At 47.6% G+C, this 17961-nt stretch overlaps 1 protein-coding gene across 1 annotated transcript in view; it reads right to left on the minus strand.

The window, feature by feature from the left end:
- Positions 1–523, minus strand: part of LOC106592605 (sodium/hydrogen exchanger 5) — a 30010-nt gene extending 29487 nt beyond the window's left edge. The window contains exon 1 of the mRNA XM_082957552.1: positions 210–523. Coding sequence (XP_082813678.1) covers positions 210–270 — 61 coding nt within the window. The 5' untranslated portion in view covers positions 271–523. The remainder of the gene's footprint in view (positions 1–209) is intronic.
- Positions 524–17961: the final 17438 nt, after the last annotated feature.

Genomic DNA, 17961 nt, shown 5'->3' on the forward strand with positions numbered 1-17961 from the left:
GGAGACAGGGAGGAAGAGGGAGAGGAGGAGGAAGATGGGGAGGGAGAGAGAGGAAGGGTGGAGGGAGAGGGGAGGAGGAAGAGGGGAGGCACAGGGGAAGTGGGAGAGTCTTTAGGTTGAGAGACAGGAAATCAGGAGAGGGTCTCATAGCTGTAGTTTATTTACAAGTACACTAACAGACTACAGCTAATAACAGAACACATCCTCACCCACTCCTTTGAAATAGTCAGCTGTCTGAACATTCTCAGGGCCCACCTCCACGAAGGACATGTACACCTTATACAACACCTGCAGAGAAGGACAAATTACATCATCAGTAGATTGTCTTTGTAACTCTCTCCATAACACAATGCGTTCTCTATACAGGTGGGTGTTACTTATTGGTAGTGTACAGCACACTGCAGGCCTGGGGTTGGTTATAACCCTGATCCACTATTAAAGGCCTGGGGTTGGTTATAACCCTGATCCACTATTAAAGGCCTGGGGTTGGTTATAACCCTGATCCACTATTAAAGGCCTGGGGTTGGTTATAACCCTGATCCACTATTAAAGGCCTGGGGTTGGTTATAAGCCTGATCCACTATTAAAGGCTTGGGGTTGGTTATAACCCTGATCCACTTTTAAAGGCCTGGGGTTGGGTATAACCCTGATCCACTATTAAAGGCCTGGCGTTGGTTATAACCCTGATCCACTGTTAAGGGTCTGGGGTTGGTTATAACACTGATCCACTATTAAAGGCCTGGGGTTGGTTATAACCCCGATCCACTATTAAAGGCCTGGGGTTGGTTATAACCCTGGTACACTATTAAAGGCCTGGGGTTGGTTATAACCCCGATCCACTATTAAAGGCCTGGGGTTGGTTATAACCCTGGTCCACTATTAAAGGCCTGGGGTTGGTTATAACCCCGATCCACTATTAAAGTCCTGGGGTTGGTTAAAACCCTGGTCCACTATTAAAGGCCTGGGTTTGGTTATAACCCCGATCCACTATTAAAGGCCTGGGGTTGGTTATAACCCTGATCCACTATTAAAGGCCTGGGGTTGGTTATAACCCTGATCCATTATTAAAGGCCTGTGGTTGGTTATAACCCTGATCCACTATTAAAGGCCTGGGGTTGGTTATAACCCTGATCCACTATTAAAGGCCTGGGGTTGGTTATAAGCCTGATCCACTATTAAAGGCTTGGGGTTGGTTATAACCCTGATCCACTTTTAAAGGCCTGGGGTTGGGTATAACCCTGATCCACTATTAAAGGCCTGGCGTTGGTTATAACCCTGATCCACTGTTAAGGGTCTGGGGTTGGTTATAACACTGATCCACTATTAAAGGCCTGGGGTTGGTTATAACCCCAATCCACTATTAAAGGCCTTGGGTTGGTTATAACCCTGGTCCACTATTAAAGGCCTGGGGTTGGTTATAACCCCGATCCACTATTAAAGGCCTGGGGTTGGTTATAACCCTGATCCACTATTAAAGGCCCGGGGTTAGTTATAACCCTGATCCACTATTAAAGGCCCGGGGTTAGTTATAACCCTGATCCACTATTAAAGGCCCGGGGTTAGTTATAACCCTGATCCACTATTAAAGGCCTGGGGTTGGTTATAACCCTGAACCACTATTAAAGGCCTGGGTTTGGTTAAAACCCTGATCCACTATAAAGGCCTGTGGTTGGATATAACCAATCCTCACCACGGGCTGCACAGCGTAGAGTAGAAGTGCTGATCTAGCATCAGTTTAGCCTAGGATCTAGGCTCAGCGCTCCTACTCTGAAACGGTTGATCCATACAGACGACAGTGGTTGGCGTCAGCGCTTGGCTCTTCTGCAGTTTAATCTTCCCCGTAAACCAACATACAGTAGGCTGGGTTTCTCTCCTCACATTTTTACATTTACATTTTAGTCATTTAGCAGACGCTCTTATCCAGAGCGACTTACAGTAGTGAATGCATACATTTCATTTATTAAATTTTTTTCTGTGCTGGCCCCCCTGTGGGAATCGAACCCACAACCCTGGCGTTGCAAACACCATGCTCTACTAACTGAGCTACAGGGTGTGGTAGCAACACTGTACAAAGCAGAGGGCCTGAAATCCTAGGTTACATCCCCAAATAGCACCCTATTCTCAAGTCAGTGCACTAAAAAAAAGGGGAATTAGGGTTCCATTTGGGACGCAGATCATAGTGTCCGGGGTGACGGTGTTAACTTCACAACTCACTGGACCAAAAAAAGAGTTAAAGACCGTAGAAAAAGTTCCGTGAGTTAATAAAAACGTTAAAAAAAGAGACCGAACGGCAACAAGTCGGTTGTGTTGTGCTGATACACCAAAGAACAAAGAGATATGAGAGAGAGGTTTTATTTTTACGTGTTCAGCACTAGAATGTTACTGTGTTCACACGCAACAATGTAAATAGACTTTCTAATGCGTCTAACGGCCTATTCTGAAAAACCCCTTGAGCAAAGCCGCTTAGATTTCTCATCAAATAAGCCTGAGCTTGAGACCCTGGGGGGGGAACGGATTACGGTTAACCAGACCTGGGTTCAAATAGTATTTGCTTTAGGCTTCGCGTGCCAGGTGGACATGGTTTTAAACATTTCAGACTTTTCCATCGGTTCAATCGTAAACGGACAAGCTCAATCAAGCACAGATACAGTGTTTGGAAAATGATTTCAAATTGTATTTCAACCCAGGTTGGTTTGTGGCTAGCTAACAGGGCCCCTTGTTAGCCCCTCAGTCCTAGCCTGCTCATCCATATAGCTAGCGGGACAAGACTGTAACTACCAATTGGATATCACGAAATTTGGGGAGAAAAAGGGGTACAAAAATCAAATATAATTGTAAAAGCTCTGCAGAATGTAAATACCTGTGTTGTTGTTATTGCTGTGCAGCATCGATGCTGACCAGGTGAATACTAGTCTTGTTGTTATTGCTGTGCAGCATCGATGCTGACCAGGACAATACTAGTCTTGTTGTTATTGCTGTGCAGCATCGATGCTGACCAGGACAATACTAGTCTTGCTGTTATTGATGTGCAGCATCGATGCTGACCAGGTGAATACTAGTCTTGTTGTTATTGCTGTGCAGCATCGATGCTGACCAGGAGGATACTAGTCTTTTTGTTATTGCTGTGCAGCATCGATGCTGACCAGGACAATACTAGTCTTGCTGTTATTGCTGTGCAGCATCGATGATGACCAGGTGAATACTAGTCTTGTTGTTATTGCTGTGCAGCATCGATGCTGACCAGGAGGATACTAGTCTTTTTGTTATTGCTGTGCAGCATCGATGCTGACCAGGACAATACTAGTCTTGCTGTTATTGCTGTGCAGCATCGATGCTGACCAGGTGAATACTAGTCTTGTTGTTATTGCTGTGCAGCATCGATGCTGACCAGGAGGATACTAGTCTTTTTGTTATTGCTGTGCAGCATCGATGCTGACTAGGAGAATACTAGTCTTGTTGTTATTGCTGTGCAGCATCTATGCTGACCAGGACAATACTCGTCTTGTTGTTATTGCTGTGCAGCATCGATGCTGACCAGGTGAACATTTGGATCCCATTTCAGAGTGTTGAGATTTGCTAATAGAAGAGGGATTGGACACTGAACCTAGAGGATTATTCCCTACAGAGAGTAGATTATTAAACTGGCCGAGAGTTGAGGGTATTCATGGAGCTGTGTGAATCCCTCCTCTTCAGATGACCAGGGTATTCATGGAGCTGTGTGAATCCCTCCTCTTCAGTTGACCAGGGTATTCATGGAGCTGTGTGAATCCCTCCTCTTCAGTTGACCAGGGTATTCATGGAGCTGTGTGAATCCCTCTTCAGTTGGCCAGGGAATTCATGGAGCTGTGTGAATCCCTCTTCAGTTGGCCAGAGTATTCATGGAGCTGTGTGAATCCCTCTTCAGTTAACCAGGGTATTCATGGAGCTGTGTGAATCCCTCTTCTTCAGATGACCAGGGTATTCATGGAGCTGTGTGAATCCCCTCCTCTTCAGATGACCAGGGTATTCATGGAGCTGTATGAATCCCTCCTCTTCAGATGGCCAGGGTATTCATGGAGCTGTGTGAATCCCTCTTCAGTTGACCAGGGTATTCATGGAGCTGTGTGAATCCCTCCTCTTCAGATGACCAGGGTATTCATGGAGCTGTGAGAATCCTCTTCAGATGACCAGGGTATTCATGGAGCTGTATGAATCCCTCTTCAGTTGACCAGGGTATTCATGGAGATGTGTGAATCCCTCCTCTTCAGATGACCAGGGTATTCATGGAGCTGTGTGAATCCCTCTTCAGTTGGCCAGGGAATTCATGGAGCTGTGTGAATCCCTCTTCAGTTGGCCAGAGTATTCATGGAGCTGTGTGAATCCCTCTTCAGTTAACCAGGGTATTCATGGAGCTGTGTGAATCCCTCTTCTTCAGATGACCAGGGTATTCATGGAGCTGTTTGAATCCCCTCCTCTTCAGATGACCAGGGTATTCATGGAGCTGTATGAATCCCTCCTCTTCAGATGGCCAGGGTATTCATGGAGCTGTGTGAATCCCTCTTCAGTTGACCAGGGTATTCATGGAGCTGTGTGAATCCCTCCTCTTCAGATGACTAGGGTATTCATGGAGCTGTGAGAATCCTCTTCAGATGACCAGGGTATTCATGGAGCTGTATGAATCCCTCTTCAGTTGACCAGGGTATTCATGGAGATGTGTGAATCCCTCCTCTTCAGATGACCAGGGTATTCATGGAGCTGTGTGAATCCTCTTCAGATGACCAGGGTATTCATGGAACTGTGTGAATCCTCTTCAGATGACCAGGGTATTCATGGAACTGTGTGAATCCCTCTTCAGATGACCAGGGTATTCATGGAGCTGTGTGAATCCCTCCTCTTCAGATGACCAGGGTATTCATGGAGCTGTGTGAATCCCTCTACATATGACCAGGGTATTCATGGAGCTGGGTGAATCCCTCCTCTTCAGATGACCAGGGTATTCATGGAGCTGTGAGAATCCTCTTCAGATGACCAGGGTATTCATGGAGCTGTATGAATCCCTCTTCAGATGACCAGGGTATTCACGGAGCTGTGTGAATCCCTCTTCAGTTGACCAGGGTATTCATGGAGCTGTGTGAATCCCTCCTCTTCAGATGACCAGGGTATTCATGGAGCTGTGTGAATCCTCTTCAGATGACCAGGGTATTCATGGAACTGTGTGAATCCCTCTTCAGATGACCAGGGTATTCATGGAGCTGTGTGAATCCCTCCTCTTCAGATGACCAGGGTATTCTTGGAGCTGTACGAATCCCTCTACATATGACCAGGGTATTCATGGAAATGGGTGAATCCCTCCTCTTCAGATGACCATGGTATTCATGGAGCTGTGTGAATCCCTCCTCTTCAGATGACCAGGGTATTCATGGAGCTGTGAAAATCCCTCCTCTTCAGTTGACCAGGGTATTCATGGAGCTGTGTGAATCCCTCTTCAGTTTGCCAGGGTATTCATGGAGCTGTGTGAATCCCTCTTCAGTTGACCAGAGTATTCATGGAGCTGTGTGAATCCCTCTTCAGTTGACCAGGGTATTCATGGAGCTGTGTGAATCCCTCTTCTTCAGATGACCAGGGTATTCATGGAGCTGTGTGAATCCCTCCTCTTCAGATGACCAGGGTATTCATGGAGCTGTATGAATCCCTCCTCATCAGATGACCAGGGTATTCATGGAGCTGTATGAATCCCTCCTCATCAGATGACCAGGGTATTCATGGAGCTGTGTGAATCCCTCTTCAGATGACCAGGGTATTCATGGAGCTGTGTGAATCCCTCCTCTTCAGATGACCAGGGTATTCATTTAGCTGTATGAATCCCTCTTCAGATGACCAGGGTATTCATGGAGCTGTGAGAATCCCTCCTCTTCAGTTGACCAGGGTATTCATGGAGCTGTGTGAATCCCTCCTCTTCAGTTGACCAGGGTATTCATGGAGCTGTGTGAATCCCTCTTCAGTTGACCAGGGTATTCATGGAGCTGTGTGAATCCCTCCTCTTCAGATGACCAGGGTATTCATGGAGCTGTGTGAATCCCTCCTCTTCAGATGACCAGGGTATTCATGGAACTGTGTGAATCCCTCTTCAGATGACCAGGGTATTCATGGAGCTGTGTGAATCCCTCCTCTTCAGATGACCAGGGTATTCATGGAGCTGTGTGAATCCCTCTACATATGACCAGGGTATTCATGGAGCTGGGTGAATACCTCCTCTTCAGATGACCAGGGTATTCATGGAGCTGTGAGAATCCCTCCTCTTCAGTTGACCAGGGTATTCATGGAGCTGTGTGAATCCCTCCTCTTCAGTTGACAAGGTTATTCATGGAGCTGTGTGAATCCCTCTTCAGTTGACCAGGGTATTCATGGAGCTGTGTGAATCCCTCCTCTTCAGATGACCAGGGTATTCATGGAGCTGTGTGAATCCCTCCTCTTCAGTTCACCAGGGTATTCAGGGAGCTGTATGAATCCCTCTACAGATGACCAGGGTATTCATGGAGCTGTATGAATCCCTCTACAGATGACCAGGGTATTCATGGAGCTGTGTGAATATCTCCTCTTCAGATGACCAGGGTATTCATGGAGCTGTATGAATCCCTCTTCAGTTGACCAGGGTATTCATGGAGCTGTGTGAATCCCTCTTCTTCAGATGCAGGGTATTCATGGAGCTGTGTGAATCCCTCCTCTTCAGATGACCAGGGTATTAATGGAGCTGTATGAATCCCTCCTCTTCAGATGACCAGGGTATTCATGGAGCTGTGTGAATCCCTCCTCTTCAGATGACCAGGGTATTCATGGAGCTGTGTGAATCCCTCCCCTTCAGATGACCAGGGTATTCATGGAGCTGTATGAATCCCTCTTCAGATGACCAGGGTATTCATGGAGCTGTGTGAATCCCTCCTCTTCAGATGACCAGGGTATTCATGGGGATGTGTGAATCCTCTTCAGATGACCAGGGTATTCATGGAACTGTGTGAATCCCTCTTCAGATGACCAGGGTATTCATGGAGCTGTGTGAATCCCTCCTCTTCAGATGACCAGGGTATTCATGGAGCTGTGTGAATCCCTCTTCAGTTGGCCAGGGAATTCATGGAGCTGTGTGAATCCCTCCTCTTCAGATGACCAGGGTATTCATGGAGCTGTATGAATCCCTCCTCTTCAGATGGCCAGGGTATTCATGGAGCTGTGTGAATCCCTCTTCAGTTGACCAGGGTATTCATGGAGCTGTGTGAATCCCTCCTCTTCAGATGACCAGGGTATTCATGGAGCTGTGAGAATCCTCTTCAGATGACCAGGGTATTCATGGAACTGTGTGAATCCTCTTCAGATGACCAGGGTATTCATGGAACTGTGTGAATCCCTCTTCAGATGACCAGGGTATTCATGGAGCTGTGTGAATCCCTCCTCTTCAGATGACCAGGGTATTCATGGAGCTGTGTGAATCACTCTACATATGACCAGGGTATTCATGGAGCTGGGTGAATCCCTCCTCTTCAGATGACCAGGGTATTCATGGAGCTGTGAGAATCCTCTTCAGATGACCAGGGTATTCATGGAGCTGTATGAATCCCTCTTCAGATGACCAGGGTATTCACGGAGCTGTGTGAATCCCTCTTCAGTTGACCAGGGTATTCATGGAGCTGTGTGAATCCCTCCTCTTCAGATGACCAGGGTATTCATGGAGCTGTGTGAATCCTCTTCAGATGACCAGGGTATTCATGGAACTGTGTGAATCCCTCTTCAGATGACCAGGGTATTCATGGAGCTGTGTGAATCCCTCCTCTTCAGATGACCAGGGTATTCATGGAGCTGTATGAATCCCTCTACATATGACCAGGGTATTCATGGAAATGGGTGAATCCCTCCTCTTCAGATGACCATGGTATTCATGGAGCTGTGTGAATCCCTCCTCTTCAGATGACCAGGGTATTCATGGAGCTGTGAGAATCCCTCCTCTTCAGTTGACCAGGGTATTCATGGAGCTGTGTGAATCCCTCTTCAGTTTGCCAGGGTATTCATGGAGCTGTGTGAATCCCTCTTCAGTTGACCAGAGTATTCATGGAGCTGTGTGAATCCCTCTTCAGTTGACCAGGGTATTCATGGAGCTGTGTGAATCCCTCTTCTTCAGATGACCAGGGTATTCATGGAGCTGTGTGAATCCCTCTTCAGTTGACCAGGGTATTCATGGAGCTGTGTGAATCCCTCCTCTTCAGATGACCAGGGTATTCATGGAGCTGTGAGAATCCTCTTCAGATGACCAGGGTATTCATGGAACTGTGTGAATCCTCTTCAGATGACCAGGGTATTCATGGAACTGTGTGAATCCCTCTTCAGATGACCAGGGTATTCATGGAGCTGTGTGAATCCCTCCTCTTCAGATGACCAGGGTATTCATGGAGCTGTGTGAATCACTCTACATATGACCAGGGTATTCATGGAGCTGGGTGAATCCCTCCTCTTCAGATGACCAGGGTATTCATGGAGCTGTGAGAATCCTCTTCAGATGACCAGGGTATTCATGGAGCTGTATGAATCCCTCTTCAGATGACCAGGGTATTCACGGAGCTGTGTGAATCCCTCTTCAGTTGACCAGGGTATTCATGGAGCTGTGTGAATCCCTCCTCTTCAGATGACCAGGGTATTCATGGAGCTGTGTGAATCCTCTTCAGATGACCAAGGTATTCATGGAACTGTGTGAATCCCTCTTCAGATGACCAGGGTATTCATGGAGCTGTGTGAATCCCTCCTCTTCAGATGACCAGGGTATTCATGGAGCTGTATGAATCCCTCTACATATGACCAGGGTATTCATGGAAATGGGTGAATCCCTCCTCTTCAGATGACCATGGTATTCATGGAGCTGTGTGAATCCCTCCTCTTCAGATGACCAGGGTATTCATGGAGCTGTGAGAATCCCTCCTCTTCAGTTGACCAGGGTATTCATGGAGCTGTGTGAATCCCTCTTCAGTTTGCCAGGGTATTCATGGAGCAGTGTGAATCCCTCTTCAGTTGACCAGAGTATTCATGGAGCTGTGTGAATCACTCTTCAGTTGACCAGGGTATTCATGGAGCTGTGTGAATCCCTCTTCTTCAGATGACCAGGGTATTCATGGAGCTGTGTGAATCCCTCCTCTTCAGATGACCAGGGTATTCATGGAGCTGTATGAATCCCTCCTCATCAGATGACCAGGGTATTCATGGCGCTGTGTGAATCCCTCTTCAGATGACCAGGGTATTCATGGAGCTGTGTGAATCCCTCCTCTTCAGATGACCAGGGTATTCATGGAGCTGTATGAATCCCTCTTCAGATGACCAGGGTATTCATGGAGCTGTGTGAATCCCTCTTCAGTTGACAAGGGTATTCATGGAGCTGTGTGAATCCCTCCTCTTCAGATGACCAGGGTATTCATGGAGCTGTGTGAATCCTCTTCATATGACCAGGGTATTCATGGAACTGTGTGAATCCCTCTTCAGATGACCAGGGTATTCATGGAGCTGGGTGAATCCCTCCTCTTCAGTTGACCAGGGTATTCATGGAGCTGTGTGAATCCCTCCTCTTCAGTTGACCAGGGTATTCATGGAGCTGTGTGAATCCTCTTCAGATGACCAGGGTATTCATGGAACTGTGTGAATCCCTCTTCAGATGACCAGGGTATTCATGGAGCTGTGTGAATCCCTCCACTTCAGATGACTAGGGTATTCATGCAGCTGTGTGAATCCCTCCTCTTCAGATGACCAGGGTATTTATGGAGCTGTGAGAATCCCTCCTCTTCAGTTGACCAGGGTATTCATGGAGCTGTGTGAATCCCTCCTCTTCAGTTGACCAGGGTATTCATGGAGCTGTGTGAATCCCTCTTCAGTTGACCAGGGTATTCATGGAGCTGTGTGAATCCCTCCTCTTCAGATGACCAGGGTATTCATGGAGCTGTGTGAATCCCTTCTCTTCAGATGACCAGGGTATTCATGGAGCTGTGTGAATCCCTCTACATATGACCAGGGTATTCATGGAGCTGGGTGAATCCCTCCTCTTCAGATGACCAGGGTATTCATGGAGCTGTGTGAATCCCTCTTCAGTTGACCAGGGTATTCATGGAGCTGTGTGAATCCCTCCTCTTCAGATGACCAGGGTATTCATGGAGCTGTGTGAATCCTCTTCAGATGACCAGGGTATTCATGGAACTGTGTGAATCCCTCTTCAGATGACCAGGGTATTCATGGAGCTGTGTGAATCCCTCCTCTTCAGATGACCAGGGTATTCATGGAGCTGTATGAATCCCTCTACATATGACCAGGGTATTCATGGGAATGGGTGAATCCCTCCTCTTCAGATGACCATGGTATTCATGGAGCTGTGTGAATCCCTCCTCTTCAGATGACCAGGGTATTCATGGAGCTGTGAGAATCCCTCCTCTTCAGTTGACCAGGGTATTCATGGAGCTGTGTGAATCCCTCTTCTTCAGATGACCAGGGTATTCATGGAGCTGTGTGAATCCCTCCTCTTGAGATGACCAGGGTATTCATGGAGCAGTATGAATCCCTCCTCATCAGATGGCCAGGGTATTCATGGAGCTGTGTGAATCCCTCTTCAGATGACCAGGGTATTCATGGAGCTGTGTGAATCCCTCCTCTTCAGATGACCAGGGTATTCATGGAGCTGTATGAATCCCTCTTCAGATGACCAGGGTATTCATGGAGCTGTATGAATCCCTCTACAGATGAACAGGGTATTAATGGAGCTGTATGAATCCCTCTTCATACACCAGGGTATTCATGGAGCTGTGTGAATCCCTCCTCTTCAGATGACCAGGGCATTCATGGAGCTGTGAGAATCCCTCCTCTTCAGTTGACCAGAGTATTCATGGAGCTGTGTGAATCCCTCCTCTTCAGATGACCAGGGTATTAATGGAGCTGTATGAATCCCTCCTCTTCAGATGACCAGGGTATTCATGGAGCTGTGTGAATCCCTCCCCTTCAGATGACCAGGGTATTCATGGAGCTGTATGAATCCCTCTTCAGATGACCAGGGTATTCATGGAACTGTGTGAATCCCTCTTCAGATGACCAGGGTATTCATGGAGCTGTGTGAATCCCTCCTCTTCAGATGACCAGGGTATTCATGGAGCTGTGTGAATCCCTCTTCAGTTGGCCAGGGAATTCATGGAGCTGTGTGAATCCCTCCTCTTCACATGACCAGGGTATTCATGGAGCTGTGAGAATCCTCTTCAGATGACCAGGGTATTCATGGAACTGTGTGAATCCTCTTCAGATGACCAGGGTATTCATGGAACTGTGTGAATCCCTCTTCAGATGACCAGGGTATTCATGGAGCTGTGTGAATCCCTCCTCTTCAGATGACCAGGGTATTCATGGAGCTGTGTGAATCACTCTACATATGACCAGGGTATTCATGGAGCTGGGTGAATCCCTCCTCTTCAGATGACCAGGGTATTCATGGAGCTGTGAGAATCCTCTTCAGATGACCAGGGTATTCATCGAGCTGTATGAATCCCTCTTCAGATGACCAGGGTATTCACGGAGCTGTGTGAATCCCTCTTCAGTTGACCAGGGTATTCATGGAGCTGTGTGAATCCCTCCTCTTCAGATGACCAGGGTATTCATGGAGCTGTGTGAATCCTCTTCAGATGACCAGGGTATTCATGGAACTGTGTGAATCCCTCTTCAGATGACCAGGGTATTCATGGAGCTGTGTGAATCCCTCCTCTTCAGATGACCAGGGTATTCATGGAGCTGTATGAATCCCTCTACATATGACCAGGGTATTCATGGAAATGGGTGAATCGCTCCTCTTCAGATGACCATGGTATTCATGGAGCTGTGTGAATCCCTCCTCTTCAGATGACCAGGGTATTCATGGAGCTGTGAGAATCCCTCCTCTTCAGTTGACCAGGGTATTCATGGAGCTGTGTGAATCCCTCTTCAGTTTGCCAGGGTATTCATGGAGCTGTGTGAATCCCTCTTCAGTTGACCAGAGTATTCATGGAGCTGTGTGAATCCCTCTTCAGTTGACCAGGGTATTCATGGAGCTGTGTGAATCCCTCTTCTTCAGATGACCAGGGTATTCATGGAGCTGTGTGAATCCCTCTTCAGTTGACCAGGGTATTCATGGAGCTGTGTGAATCCCTCCTCTTCAGATGACCAGGGTATTCATGGAGCTGTGAGAATCCTCTTCAGATGACCAGGGTATTCATGGAACTGTGTGAATCCTCTTCAGATGACCAGGGTATTCATGGAACTGTGTGAATCCCTCTTCAGATGACCAGGGTATTCATGGAGCTGTGTGAATCCCTCCTCTTCAGATGACCAGGGTATTCATGGAGCTGTGTGAATCACTCTACATATGACCAGGGTATTCATGGAGCTGGGTTAATCCCTCCTCTTCAGATGACCAGGGTATTCATGGAGCTGTGAGAATCCTCTTCAGATGACCAGGGTATTCATGGAGCTGTATGAATCCCTCTTGAGATGACCAGGGTATTCACGGAGCTGTGTGAATCCCTCTTCAGTTGACCAGGGTATTCATGGAGCTGTGTGAATCCCTCCTCTTCAGATGACCAGGGTATTCATGGAGCTGTGTGAATCCTCTTCAGATGACCAAGGTATTCATGGAACTGTGTGAATCCCTCTTCAGATGACCAGGGTATTCATGGAGCTGTGTGAATCCCTCCTCTTCAGATGACCAGGGTATTCATGGAGCTGTATGAATCCCTCTACATATGACCAGGGTATTCATGGAAATGGGTGAATCCCTCCTCTTCAGATGACCATGGTATTCATGGAGCTGTGTGAATCCCTCCTCTTCAGATGACCAGGGTATTCATGGAGCTGTGAGAATCCCTCCTCTTCAGTTGACCAGGGTATTCATGAAGCTGTGTGAATCCCTCTTCAGTTTGCCAGGGTATTCATGGAGCAGTGTGAATCCCTCTTCAGTTGACCAGAGTATTCATGGAGCTGTGTGAATCACTCTTCAGTTGACCTAGGTATTCATGGAGCTGTGTGAATCCCTCTTCTTCAGATGACCAGGGTATTCATGGAGCTGTGTGAATCCCTCCTCTTCAGATGACCAGGGTATTCATGGAGCTGTATGAATCCCTCCTCATCAGATGACCAGGGTATTCATGGCGCTGTGTGAATCCCTCTTCAGATGACCGGGGTATTCATGGAGCTGTGTGAATCCCTCCTCTTCAGATGACCAGGGTATTCATGGAGCTGTATGAATCCCTCTTCAGATGACCAGGGTATTCATGGAGCTGTGTGAATCCCTCTTCAGTTGACAAGGGTATTCATGGAGCTGTGTGAATCCCTCCTCTTCAGATGACCAGGGTATTCATGGAGCTGTGTGAATCCTCTTCAGATGACCAGGGTATTCATGGAACTGTGTGAATCCCTCTTCAGATGACCAGGGTATTCATGGAGCTGGGTGAATCCCTCCTCTTCAGTTGACCAGGGTATTCATGGAGCTGTGTGAATCCCTCCTCTTCAGTTGACCAGGGTATTCATGGAGCTGTGTGAATCCTCTTCAGATGACCAGGGTATTCATGGAACTGTGTGAATCCTCTTCAGATGACCAGGGTATTCTTGGAACTGTGTGAATCCCTCTTCAGATGACCAGGGTATTCATGGAGCTGTGTGAATCCCTCCGCTTCAGATGACTAGGGTATTCATGCAGCTGTGTGAATCCCTCCTCTTCAGATGACCAGGGTATTTATGGAGCTGTGAGAATCCCTCCTCTTCAGTTGACCAGGGTATTCATGGAGCTGTGTGAATCCCTCCTCTTCAGTTGACCAGGGTATTCATGGAGCTGTGTGAATCCCTCTTCAGTTGACCAGGGTATTCATGGAGCTGTGTGAATCCCTCCTCTTCAGATGACCAGGGTATTCATGGAGCTGTGTGAATCCCTTCTCTTCAGATGACCAGGGTATTCATGGAGCTGTGTGAATCCCTCTACATATGACCAGGGTATTCATGGAGCTGGGTGAATCCCTCCTCTTCAGATGACCAGGGTATTCATGGAGCAGTGTGAATCCCTCTTCAGTTGACCAGGGTATTCATGGAGCTGTGTGAATCCCTCCTCTTCAGATGACCAGGGTATTCATGGAGCTGTGTGAATCCTCTTCAGATGACCAGGGTATTCATGGAACTGTGTGAATCCCTCTTCAGATGACCAGGGTATTCATGGAGCTGTGTGAATCCCTCCTCTTCAGATGACCAGGGTATTCATGGAGCTGTGAGAATCCCTCTACATATGACCAGGGTATTCATGGGAATGGGTGAATCCCTCCTCTTCAGATGACCATGGTATTCATGGAGCTGTGTGAATCCCTCCTCTTCAGATGACCAGGGTATTCATGGAGCTGTATGAATCCCTCTACATATGACCAGGGTATTCATGCGAATGGGTGAATCCCTCCTCTTCAGATGACCATGGTATTCATGGAGCTGTGTGAATCCCTCCTCTTCAGATGACCAGGGTATTCATGGAGCTGTGAGAATCCCTCCTCTTCAGTTGACCAGGGTATTCATGAAGCTGTGTGAATCCCTCTTCAGTTGACCAGGGTATTCATGGAGCTGTGTGAATCCCTCTTCTTCAGATGACCAGGGTATTCATGGAGCTGTGTGAATCCCTCCTCTTCAGATGACCAGGGTATTCATGGAGCAGTATGAATCCCTCCTCATCAGATGGCCAGGGTATTCATGGAGCTGTGTGAATCCCTCTTCAGATGACCAGGGTATTCATGGAGCTGTGTGAATCCCTCCTCTTCAGATGACCAGGGTATTCATGGAGCTGTATGAATCCCTCTTCAGATGACCAGGGTATTCATGGAGCTGTATGAATCCCTCTACAGATGAACAGGGTATTAATGGAGCTGTATGTATCCCTCTTCATACACCAGGGTATTCATGGAGCTGTGTGAATCCCTCCTCTTCAGATGACCAGGGCATTCATGGAGCTGTGAGAATCCCTCCTCTTCAGTTGACCAGAGTATTCATGGAGCTGTGTGAATCCCTCTTCAGTTGACCAGGGTATTCATGGAGCTGTGTGAATCACTCCTCTTCAGATGACCAGTGTATTCATGGAGCTGTGTGAATCCCTCCTCTTCAGTTGACCAGGGTATTCATGGAGCTGTATGAATCCCTCTACAGATGACCAGGGTATTCATGGAGCTGTATGAATCCCTCTACAGATGACCAGGGTATTCATGGAGCTGTGTGAATATCTCCTCTTCAGATGACCAGGGTATTCATGGAGCTGTGTGAATATCTCCTCTTGAGATGCCCATGGTATTCATGGAGCTGTGTGAATCCCTCCTCTTCATATGACCAGGGTATTCATGGAGCAGTGTGAATCCCTCCTCTTCATATGACCAGGGTATTCATAGAGCTGTGTGAATCCCTCCTCTTCAGATGACCAGGGTATTCAAGGAGCTGTGTGATTCCCTTCTCTTCAGATGACCAGGGTATTCATGGAGCTGTGTGAATCCCTCTACATATGACCAGGGTATTCATGGAGCTGGGTGAATCCCTCCTCTTCAGATGACCAGGGTATTCATGGAGCTGTGTGAATCCCTCTTCAGTTGACCAGGGTATTCATGGAGCTGTGTGAATCCCTCCTCTTCAGATGACCAGGGTATTCATGGAGCTGTGTGAATCCTCTTCAGATGACCAGGGTATTCATGGAACTGTGTGAATCCCTCTTCAGATGACCAGGGTATTCATGGAGCTGTGTGAATCCCTCCTCTTCATATGACCAGGGTATTCATGGAGCTGTATGAATCCCTCTACATATGACCAGGGTATTCATGGGAATGGGTGAATCCCTCCTCTTCAGATGACCATGGTATTCATGGAGCTGTGTGAATCCCTCCTCTTCAGATGACCAGGGTATTCATGGAGCTGTGAGAATCCCTCCTCTTCAGTTGACCAGGGTATTCATGAAGCTGTGTGAATCCCTCTTCAGTTGACCAGGGTATTATGGAGCTGTGTGAATCCCTCTTCTTCAGATGACCAGGGTATTCATGGAGCTGTGTGAATCCCTCCTCTTCAGATGACCAGGGTATTCATGGAGCAGTATGAATCCCTCCTCATCAGATGGCCAGGGTATTCATGGAGCTGTGTGAATCCCTCTTCAGATGACCAGGGTATTCATGGAGCTGTGTGAATCCCTCCTCTTCAGATGACCAGGGTATTCATGGAGCTGTATGAATCCCTCTTCAGATGACCAGGGTATTCATGGAGCTGTATGAATCCCTCTACAGATGACCAGGGTATTCATGGAGCTGTATGAATCCCTCTTCATACACCAGGGTATTCATGGAGCTGTGTGAATCCCTCCTCTTCAGATGACCAGGGCATTCATGGAGCTGTGAGAATCCCTCCTCTTCAGTTGACCAGAGTATTCATGGAGCTGTGTGAATCCCTCTTCAGTTGACCAGGGTATTCATGGAGCTGTGTGAATCACTCCTCTTCAGATGACCAGTGTATTCATGGAGCTGTGTGAATCCCTCCTCTTCAGTTGACCAGGGTATTCATGGAGCTGTATGAATCCCTCTACAGATGACCAGGGTATTCATGGAGCTGTATGAATCCCTCTACAGATGACCAGGGTATTCATGGAGCTGTGTGAATATCTCCTCTTCAGATGACCAGGGTATTCATGGAGCTGTGTGAATATCTCCTCTTGAGATGCCCATGGTATTCATGGAGCTGTGTGAATCCCTCCTCTTCATATGACCAGGGTATTCATGGAGCAGTGTGAATCCCTCCTCTTCATATGACCAGGGTATTCATAGAGCTGTGTGAATCCCTCCTCTTCAGATGACCAGGGTATTCATGGAGCTGTGTGAATCCCTCCTCTTCAGATGACCAGGGTATTCTTGGAGCTGTGTGAATCCCTCCTCTTCAGATGACCAGGGTATTCACAGAGCTGTTTGAACCCTCTTCAGTTGACCAGGGTATTCATTGAGCTGTGTGAATCCCTCCTCTTCAGTTGACCAGGGTATTCATGGAGCTGTGTGAGTCCCTCCTCTTCAGTTGACCAGGGTATTCATGGAGCTGTGTGAACCCTCTTCAGTTGACCAGGGTATTCATTGAGCTGTGTGAATCCCTCCTCTTCAGTTGACCAGGGTATTCATGGAGTTGTGTGAGTCCCTCCTCTTCAGTTGACCAGGGTATTCATGGAGCTGTGTGAATCCCTCTTCAGTTGGCCAGGGTATTCATGGAGCTGTGTGAATCCCTCTTCAGTTGACCAGGGTATTCATGGAGCTGTGTGAATCCCTCTTCTTCAGATGACCAGGGTATTCATGGAGCTGTGTGAATCCCTCTTCTTCAGATGACCAGGGTATTCATGGAGCTGTGTGAATCCCTCCTCTTCAGATGACCAGGGTATTCATGGAGCTGTATGAATCCCTCCTCTTCAGATGACCAGGGTATTCATGGAGCTGTGTGAATCCCTCCTCTTCAGATGACCAGGGTATTCATGGAGCTGTGTGAATCCTCTTCAGATGACCAGGGTATTCATGGAACTGTGTGAATCCCTCTTCAGATCACCAGGGTATTCATGGAGCTGTGTGAATCCCTCCTCTTCAGATGACCAGGGTATTCATGGAGCTGGGTGAATCCCTCCACTTCAGATGACCAGGGTATTCATGTAGCTGGGTGAATCCCTCCTCTTCAGATGACCAGGGTATTCATGTAGCTGTGTGAATCCTCTTCAGATGACCAGGGTATTCATGGAGCTGTGTGAATCCTTCCTCTTCAGTTGACCAGGGTATTCATGGAGCTGTATGAATCCCTCTACAGATGACCAGGGTATTCATGGAGCTATATGCATCCCTCTACAGATGACCAGGGTATTCATGGGGCTGTGTGAATCCCTCCTCTTCAGATGACCAGGGTATTCATGGAGCTGTGTGAATACCTCCTCTT

Source organism: Salmo salar, chromosome 11, assembly GCF_965601325.2.
Source record: "Salmo salar chromosome 11, fSalSal1, whole genome shotgun sequence".
NCBI lineage: Eukaryota > Metazoa > Chordata > Actinopteri > Salmoniformes > Salmonidae > Salmo > Salmo salar.